This window comes from Conger conger, chromosome 10 (genome assembly GCF_963514075.1).
Source record: "Conger conger chromosome 10, fConCon1.1, whole genome shotgun sequence".
Taxonomy (NCBI): domain Eukaryota; kingdom Metazoa; phylum Chordata; class Actinopteri; order Anguilliformes; family Congridae; genus Conger; species Conger conger.
This window is the reverse complement of record NC_083769.1, coordinates 44,991,123-45,001,185: the sequence shown is the minus strand read 5'-3', so window position 1 is coordinate 45,001,185 and position 10,063 is coordinate 44,991,123. Positions and strand designations below refer to the sequence as shown.

At 49.1% G+C, this 10,063-nt stretch overlaps 1 protein-coding gene across 1 annotated transcript in view; it reads left to right on the top strand.

Moving 5' to 3' along the window:
- The first annotated feature begins 1,519 nt into the window (after nucleotides 1-1,519).
- efhd2 (EF-hand domain family, member D2) overlaps nucleotides 1,520-10,063 on the top strand; it is a 27,794-nt gene continuing 19,250 nt past the window's right edge. The window contains exon 1 of the mRNA XM_061258606.1: nucleotides 1,520-2,085. Coding sequence (XP_061114590.1) covers nucleotides 1,805-2,085 — 281 coding nt within the window. The 5' untranslated portion in view covers nucleotides 1,520-1,804. The remainder of the gene's footprint in view (nucleotides 2,086-10,063) is intronic.

Genomic DNA, 10,063 nt, shown 5'->3' with positions numbered 1-10,063 from the left:
AATGATGTCGCTGGGCTGTCTCTGTGTCCCAAAACCCACCCCCCAATCCCCACCCCGGTCAGGCTTGGGGCTGTGTGTCAGAGGCACAGCTACCTGTGGGTACTGGGTGGGGTTAGCTATGTTTTTGCCCACCCTGGGGGCTGATGGTCACATCAAAAGGGTAATTCCCCCTGCCTGCTTGTGGTTATTATGTGATTGTCTCTCGTGCAGGAGACCGGGGTTCAAGGCTCACCTGTTGCTTTGTTTTGTTTTTTTTTTTTTGTTTTTTTTTTTACAATTATACAATAACAAATTATATTTTTCAACTCAGTCAGTGGACCAACTCTCAGTTTAGAGGGTAGAACGGAGTTAGCTTCGGCAGGAACATCGAGCAGAACACGGCCGTCTGCCCCCAGGATGCCGCGGAGGGCAAAAAACAGCATTGAGCATTGGGTTATTAGACAGCCTTGTGAATCACATGAATCCACAGCCAGTTCTGACTCACTGCTCTTCCCACCCTGACACCTGCACACACAGCAGGCCTGCTGACCCCTCCTGTAAAAATAGACATGTTTCTCTTCAGCTGGAACTTCTTGGGAAAACAGCCGATAAGAATTTTTTCTTTTTTTTTTTTCCTGTCTGTGGCAGTTCTCTCAAAAATGTTCTCGTACTTAATGGCTTACATTGACATGTAAAGTCTCAATTCATGGAGGGACTACTAACAAATAAACGGTTTGTACACAGCAAAATATATACTTATATACTCATTTATTATAGGCTACTAAAAGCAGCAGGGGAACAAGAAACAAGTTCTTGATCAGAAAAAAATGAATCTATTCAAACTTCCCTCTCCCTCTCATTTAAAACTAGGCTGTGGAGTCTTGAACTATGACTTTTGCTATTACATTACTGGCCATCATAGCAGAATGTGTCTACCCTGATATTACTGTCAGTAACATTTAATACTGACATTATATTAAATGTCAGTCATGTTTCAGATCTCTCTTATTGTCTTATAAAGTTACTCACAAACAGGAGAGGTCACCTTTCGGGTCTAACAGGTCTGCCGTATGTATGCATTACCGGCGGCTCTTCGCGGATTGACCGGGGGTGCTTGTATTACAGACAGACATATCTGATAAAAATCTGTTACAGACAGGTATGATGGAACCAAACGCTTTCCAGTACCGTCCTAAATGCATATCGCCGTCCAAATGTTTTATTTGACATATAGCCGGTTTCGTACACATTCTTAATGGTGAAAAAGCTCAATTAATCCCGCCACTGGGCAGTTAATAATAAACTCGCAGGTAACTGTTTAGCTAGCTCAGCCGTGGATTGTTACTTTGGACGAATTTTCAACAACAACAAAAAACAAAATCCACCAAACGAAAATAAATGATACAGATGATGATGCAGCACACGATAAAAAAATATAACTACCCATAATGTCAGTTTAGAGGATAGCATTGCAATTTATCGCTGGCTTCAGTTTCTTGCGTCCCTTTAAAAGGCGTGGTGAATGTTGAAACGTATGTGCTTTGCTAAGAGAAGTGCATTCCGAGGTGTTCCAGCGCCTCTGCATTCAGTAGCGCTGCCCCTTTAAGAAAGACGGGGGCGCCTGAATTAGTTTATTGTACTGTACTGTACAAATAGGTGGATAATCTGTACTTCGACACCGTTGTTCATTCTGAACCGTAATTCACCCAGCCTATACTACCATTGAGCACAGCAGTCAGCCAGCTGCCTATGGACCGTGGGTACAAGATCATTATATGTAATTGTAGTGCTTTATTTGTTTTGTAGCTATTTCAGTTAGGAAACTATGGCGTGTGACGAGCTGACATCGAAGCTGAACCGGCGACTGCAGATCGAGGAAGGCGGAGAAGAACCGGCGGCAATGAACGAGCCGCAAGCAAACGGAGCCGAAAAGCCGACCACGGCCAACGCCGACTCGGAGCTGGGAGCCAAGCTTCTCCGCCGGGGGGAGTTGAACGACGGAGTGGGTGGGCATCATCAACCCAGCATGAAGGTGTTCAATCCATACACCGAGTTCAAGGAATTCTCCAGGAAACAAATCAAAGACATGGAAAGAATGTTCAAACAGTGAGTGTCCTTTTCGGGTCCGCTATTTCGCAAGATACGCGAGTTAGCTATATCAGCGATATCAGATGTGACAGCACAAATATGCTGATGTTTAAATTAATCATTTGTCCAGGAGATGTGAGTTTTTCCATTATATTGCATCGATCAAGCGAAATGAACGTAAGATAGAGCAGCATGTGTCCTTATAACTAGTAGTAGGTTACTCGTCTTATAATTCATAGCCTACCTACTGTTTACCATTCCGTTAGCTTTTGGGGTCTTTTTTAAAATAATGAATCCACTAAGGTATTTATTTGTTATGTTATCCTCAATAACATACTGAGTTTATCAATATAGGCTACCAAGAATAGCTACTGTTTGCCTGTTGAGTCTGAAACCGGTCAAATGCATATTTGCACGTGTCGGCGATTGACATTTGAATCAGAATCTTCGGCTATGTTCAAGGCGCATAAATACTCCGCCTGCCTATAATTCTGCTGGTAGGAACTTTTATTTATGTATAATTTCACGGTAAGGTACAAGGTACTTAAAACAATTTCTGATCTGGTGCCAATCTGCAAATGACTCCCGTTAAGTTGTTTTGGCTATGCTTTAGGATGCAAAACAGTGCGGTTTACCGAGAACGCTTTCTGAGTGATTGGCTCCCGCTCGACTGATATTGGTCTGACGGTCCTGCCTGCCAGCCAGCTCTGTGTGGCCTACTACACTGCCGTGGCTTCATCCCGCAGTAATGAACCTGACTCAACTCTCCTCTCCGCTCATGTGGAACCAACCTGCTTCACGACTCATGATGAATCATGAGCCTATTTGGAATCTCTCTCTCTCTCTCTCTCTCTCTCTCTCTCTCTCTCTCTCTCTCTCTCTCTCTCTCTCTCTCTCTCAAACACACGCACGCACGCACACACACACACACGCACACACACCGGTTTGAGCGTGTGACAGGAGGACGGGGAACACTTTGTCCCAGCCGCATGGAAATGCTGAAGGAAGGCTTCAATCAGATACACATATCAAAGGTTTTCTATCCTACGGGGATAGGATCGTTTCCTCATTGTGAATAACAGTCTGCACCCTGTGTGATGCACAGTTTGCACAGTGTACTGAACTATGAATTAAAATAATGCTTGATAGTCAGTGTCACCTTTGTGAAATATGTCAGGTGTTGGGTGTTTCTGAAGTTATGTAAATAGCCTAGCTTATATTACACCCAGATGTCAGCAGCGTGTTGTTGTATTCATTCATTTGGGTGATAGCAAAGTCAAGGAAACGCCATCAACTGTTATCGAGGTCTTTGACACAGACACAGGCACACGCACATGCACGCACAAGCACTGATGCAAGCATACAGTAAACAAACACACACTCGTGCACGCACACAAACACATACACGCAGATGCGTACTGTGGTGTAAAATCCAGCTATGACCACCTTGAAATACCCGCTACCAGCATAGCTTGATCTGGTCTGACTGGTCAACCAGCTACCAGCTGTATCAAAACATAGCTTGAGCTGGATTAACTGGTCAACCAGCTACCAGCCGTTTCTTTTCCGCAGGGTTAACTCGAGCACTCAGCTCCAGAAACCCATTCTATATTAAGGGTCCCTCTGCTTGTCAGCCCCTTCGCATAACCTGCCATCATACATTACGCATGATATGCCTCTTCTAAACCTGTTAAGAAGAGCTAGAAGCTGCCCCTCACAATTTCTTCCTGTTTACTAACAGTGTTACGGACGGCTGTCCGCAAGCAAATCGAGGTCACTGCGGTCTGTTTCGTTGTGCAGCACACGCAGCCAAAGCAGTGATGTAATGCTAATTCCAATTAAAAGAGCACAACGTTTCAGCTGAGAACTGGGGGACTTGGCTTGGTGGTGTGTGTGTGTGTGTGTGTGTGTGTGTGCGGGGGGGTGTCCTTATTTTGTCCAAAACCATACTGGGGTTGTGCCCCAAAATCTTTGTGCTCCCTGGTGCCAGTGTAGGGACAGATCCTCATTGTCCCCGGGGTAGGCAGTGTGGGAATGGGGGCTTTTTTGGGGGGGCGGGGGGGGGGGGGGCGTTTGTGAGTGCCCGTCTCCCCTGCCCACACACAGAACAAGCCCTCCTTTGTGCTGGGAGGCACAGTCACCCATATGCCTGTAAAGATAATGACCTGGGCCACTTCTGCTGCGAAGCTGTCCCCATTCCCTGACTTATTTTTTATTCATGTTTGGGTTGTGCCGTTGGTATTTGCACACACAGTAGGCCTATATTAGTAGTAACACTGGCACTTATTATTAGGAGTAGTAATACTACTGCTAATAGTAATATTGGTATTATTTACGTCCCTGCAAAACAGTTTGGCACACAGTTTTGGGCTCAAATGCTATTGCAGGTGACAAGGCTGAACACAAACAATGCTGTGGAGGAATCCCTCGGTGGCGATTGTGCTGCGTATGGAATTGCACGGAGCTTTCTGAAGAAAGCGGAGCGTTGGCATTTGCTGTTGCCAAAATGCTAAACCCATTTGCAGCGGTCTTGCTAATTTCAAAGGCGCTTTCCTCTTCTCCCCCATTTCCCCTCATTCAGCGTTTCTTAGCGATCGGCCGCTCCGTCCTCCACATGCTACGTCTGCAGACTAGTGAACGCTCTGAGAGGCCGTTCAGTGGAGCTCAATTTATTATCATTTACTTCCCATTCATTTATCTGGGTGACTGGTTTATTTCTTTTTAAAGCAGCGATGCTGTTTTTGTTTGGAGTCTCCTGACAAACAAAACCGTCCGCCGCCATCACTGCCTGGAGTTGAGACACCAGTCCTAAAATCACCCCGGTGCTCTACACCCAGATACTCAAAGAGTTGCCTCTGTTTGCGTGGAGGTTAAACGGTGTGTGGCGATAATCGATCGTGGCCGATCTGTGTGTGGGGTTCGCGTTACGAGTGCCACAGAGAGCCGTTTCCAGTGGCTAACGGCTCGATCAGGAGCTGGACCGAACAGTCCTTGTGTGCACATCCTCAGCTCTCCTCGTCAGATAACAGGGAAGCCATTACATTGGTATGTGTAAGGGATATACACCCTTTCCTTTCGCTGAATGGTCGTATGGCTCATCTGAAATCTAATAATCGTGGCATGTTTTTGCTGTGATGCGACTCTTCCGCATAGCAGTGTTTTCGCTCTTTCTGTTTTCCTCGCCGTCTGAAGGGATTTCTTCCTCGGTCGACCAGTAAAGGGGAAGCCGATGTGACAGAAATCTGAAAGAAGCCAGGAGATAGTGTGTGTGCGTGTGTGTGTGTGTGTGTGTTCTAAATCCAGTGAGAATGAGTCATTGGTGTGTAAGTAGTGCAGTACCCTGCTGTAAAATCCAGCTATGGCCAGCTTCAAATACCAGCTGTTTCGAAATACAGCTTGAGCTGGTCAAACCATGTTGACTATGAAGCTGGTCTAACTGGTCAACCAGCTATCACCTGTTTCAAAATCTAGCTTGAGCTGTTTATTTGTTCAGCAGGGTGGACTACAGTGTTATGACATCGAAACGGTCCAGCCCAGGATTAAACCTCCTAACTCCCTGGTCGTGGCCTATGTTGTACCTGTGTGGAAAACTATGTACACATAATTGATAACTTTTTTTTAAAGATATTTTTTAGGCCTTTTTCAGCTTTATTGGACAGTATATAGTATAGAGAGACAGGAAGAATGGGAGCGAGAGAGAGGGGAAGACATGTGACAAATGTCGGATGGTCAGATTCGAACCGCCGACGTTGTGGCTCGCAGTGAGCATGCGGTCAGTGCTCTACAGGCTGCGCCACCAAGACACCCCACATAATTGATAACTTAAGCAATCGCATGCCTGCGTGTGTACATTTGTTCGTCAGCAGTCAGATAAAGTTGTTTTGCTCAGCCGTATGATAAAGATGTTTTGCTTAAGAGTTGATTCATCAGGAACAAGAAGAATATGTACATTGCCGGAACGATATTGAATGGCTGGAACATATATAGATGGTATATATATTTTTCCCTCTACACCCGAAGATGAAAAATCACATCAGATGTTATGGTGATGTGGTTGAACCTGTAGTATCCAGAATTCTCTCTGATTTGGTGCTTTTGCACAACAGTCGCCTATAGGCCAGTCTCCAGAACGAATGAGCGCAAAGTGTCCCTGCTTCCAGAAGGATGAAGAGACCAGGCTGAAGAGCATCATCAGGGTGCCAGAGCAGTTGAATCCCGGGTTAACCATGTTACCAAAATAGATGAAAAAGATGTAAAGTATACTTTTGTCTCCCAAGATGTCTGCCCCACAGACACTGAACGGACATTTTTTTATTGTTTCTAACATCTTGCCTTTGAAGAATTGTCCAGCTTTTTTCCAGCTTTTTTTATCACTGTGAACCACTGCTCTTTTCCACCTCATGAAACAAGTGCATGAAGTTGTTTTTGAATGACTCACCATCTAAGCCTACACAGTATGCAACTCCCACAACTTTTAATTTTGATATTAATAGTGTCCTTATTCTGTCGCCCCTAATGTTATCAGTATTGCATAATCTAATGGATATTTCCTGCATAAGGACACATGCCCTGTTCTACAGTCCGAGGCCCTTGGCTGTTTGAGGCAGGGTATTGGCAGAAGGTGAGGTCATTGGTCTTATCCATGGGGGACTCTTCCCAGTCCGCAGGCTGGGAGATGCCCATTGTTCATGTCCAGACTGGACCGGCAGGTTTAACCGCCCAGCTTTCGTCAGAAACAGTCGGGCTAGTTCCGTGGCGTCTCCCTAGCCAATTGCTGCAGGGGGACCAACTCACGCCCCCCATCCCCCATCCCCCACCTCTGTGCCTGAGTGGGCCATGCCAACCCCATCGTTCCCTGTGTGTGTGTGTGTGTATGTGTGTGTGTGTGTTTTGTGTGTCATTTGTCACACTTCGTTCTGTTTACCCTCGGAGGCACCTGTTTCTACGGGGCTGCTCGCTCTCGAGCGCCGGCCTCATCAGTGGGCAAACCGAGTCCTACCTGCACAGCCTGTTCATTAGAGCGCAGGTGCAGGGGTTCAGCGCCTCCTCTGATTGGCTGAATCCTGACAGGGTCAGGGGTCGCGCCCGGGCAGAGGGGCCGGGCGTGGGGGCCCCGGGCGTGGGGGCCCCGGGTCAGAGGGGCCGGCGGTGGCCGTGCAGTCGCTGAGCTCCGTAGAGGTGTTACTCTTTCCCCGTTTTTACGGGCCGAGGAGCGATGACTGGGCTTGGCTTCCCGCCACATCTCGTAACTCAGACCCGGCTGCAGGGAGGCAGATGTTTTGTGACTGATGTAGAGAGAAATGGCCACTTTGAGACAAGGAGTGACGGCCACAAGTTTTACTGCTTCAGATTGATGTATAAAAACCATCATAATAACTGATATTTAATAACTTCTGCTCCTGCCTGTCTGAGCCATTCTAGCAATTAGTGACTTTTGTGACTTATATAGGGTATGTAGCCAATATAGTTACTGTCTACTGTATACATAGTCAATATCAATAAAACTGCAGCGACTATTTACAGTTTTGTCATTTGGCCAGCATGCTTTAGCCATTTGAAGCAGCCCACAAAGTTGATTTAGCGGCATTGTTTCTCAACAGCAAATAAAAACCATGTCCACTGATGAAATTGAAAGCGATCAGTATGCACGTGAAAATCGTGAAAGCAAACTGGCACTTTTAAAATGGCTGATTTCTGCATTAATAATAGACTTGTGTCCGTGTCGGGTGGCGCTCTCCGCCGGGCTGATGGGTGTGTGACCGCGTGGGCGTGAGAGTCGGTGTCGGGGCCCCCTTGTTCTCCTCCTGATTTATGACCCTGGCGCTCTCAGATTTCGCCCTTTGTACCTGCGGTTACCTGAGGCTGTGGATCTCACGCGGGAGCAGGGTGGAGACCGACCCTTGCTGGCCCTGTTAGAGGGAGGGAGGGTGGGGTTTGCTGGCCCTGTTAGGGGGAGGGAGGGTGGGGTTTGCTGGCCCTGTTAGGGGGAGGGAAGATGGGTTTGCTGGCCCTATTAGGGGGAGGGAAGATGGGGTTTGCTGGCCCTGTTAGGGGGAGGGAGGGTGGGGTTTGTTGGCCCTGTTAGGGGGAAGGAGGGTGGGTTTGCTGGCCTTGTTAGGGGGAGGGAAGATGGGGTTTGCTGGCCCTGTTAGGGGGAGGGAAGGTGGGTTTGCTGGCCCTGTTAGGGGGAGGGAGGGCGGGTTTGCTGGCCCTGTTAGGGGGAGGGAGGGTGGGATTGCTGGCCCTGTTAGGGGGAGGGAAGATGGGGTTTGCTGGCCCTGTTAGGGGGAGGGAGGGTGGGGTTTGTTGGCCCTGTTAGGGGGAAGGAGGGTGGGTTTGCTGGCCCTGTTAGAGGGAGGGAGGGTGGGTTTGCTGGCCCTGTTAGGGGGAGGGAGGGTGGGTTTGCTGGCCCTGTTAGGGGGAGGGAGGGCGGGTTTGCTGGCCCTGTTAGGGGGAGGGAGGGTGGGTTTGCTGGCCCTGTTAGGGGGAGGGAAGATGGGGTTTGCTGGCCCTGTTAGGGGGAGGGAGGGCGGGTTTGCTGGCCCTGTTAGGGGGAGGGAAGATGGGGTTTGCTGGCCCTGTTAGGGGGAGGGAAGGTGGGTTTGCTGGCCCTGTTAGGGGGAGGGAGGGCGGGTTTGCTGGCCCTGTTAGGGGGAGGGAAGGTGGGTTTGCTGGCCCTGTTAGGGGGAGGGAGGGTGGGTTTGTTGGCCCTGTTAGGGGGAGGGAAGGTGGGTTTGCTGGCCCTGTTAGGGGGAGGGAAGACGGGCTTGCTGGCCCTGTTAGGGGGAGGGAGGGTGGGTTTGCTGGCCCTGTTAGGGGGAGGGAGGGCTTGCTGGCCCTGTTAGGGGGAGGGAGGGCTTGCTGGCCCTGTTAGGGGGAGGGAAGGTGGGTTTGCTGGCCCTGTTAGGGGGAGGGAGGGCTTGCTGGCCCTGTTAGGGGGAGGGAGGGTGGGTTTGTTGGCCCTGTTAGGGGGAGGGAGGGTGGGCTTGCTGGCCCTGTTAGGGGGAGGGAGGGCTTGCTGGCCCTGTTAGGGGGAGGGAGGGTGGGTTTGTTGGCCCTGTTAGGGGGAGGGAGGGTGGGCTTGCTGGCCCTGTTAGGGTGAGGGAAGAGAGACGGGCCGAAGCGATCCTCCGCTCAGGTGGAGCGCGTAGCCCAGCACCGTCCCTCACGGACTCCCATTTCCTGTGTGGTTCCGCGCTGTTTACCCGCGCTGCCGTGGTTACCATATAAGGGCACCGAGCGAGGAATCTTTAAGGTCCATTTCCTGCAATGCAGGGGTCGTATCAAAACCCCAGTGCGGTTACACAATCAGGCTCTTTATTTTCCCAGGGCCTGAGCGAGCTGCCCCGGCTCGGCTGTGCAAACAGGCTGCACCACACACCCTCCGTCTCCACCCCTGTGCTGTGAGAGGGACGCTCGCATGCTGAATGCCGGTGGGTGGAGGGGGAGAAGGATGATCGCTAACTGGCTCTTGGGCTTTTTCTTGCATCTTTATTTGAGGGCAATGTCATTGAGAGCAGGGTTCAATGTATTGGTTCAAAGGGCAACTATCCGATCCAATTGATACGACGTGCTAAAATTTATTTGTATCATTGTGAATCATAGCAAAGTACTCATTTAAATGTCCATAATCTTATAGCGGTTTGTTCTCGAACAGCTCTGCCAGCATTACCGTTTATGTTCCCGACGAGACCTCGTAATTGCTTGCGCCAAGTGCCATTTTTCCTGCTGTCAAACGTGACATCAATACGTTTTTGCACTCTCAGCCTAATGTGTGCATTGTAACGGGATTGTGTTAGGATCATATATATTGATTGTTCCTGATAATCCAAAACAATCCTATGAATCTTCGTAATAAAATTTGTGGCGTTGCCAAATGTCATAATCAAAACATTGCCTCAATCAAAATGGCATCCTAGCGTGGTGAAGACAGAGGTTTACAGCCCTAGCTGGGGGTAACACGGGGTCACTGACCGCGGTCGGGCCCAGGTCCAGG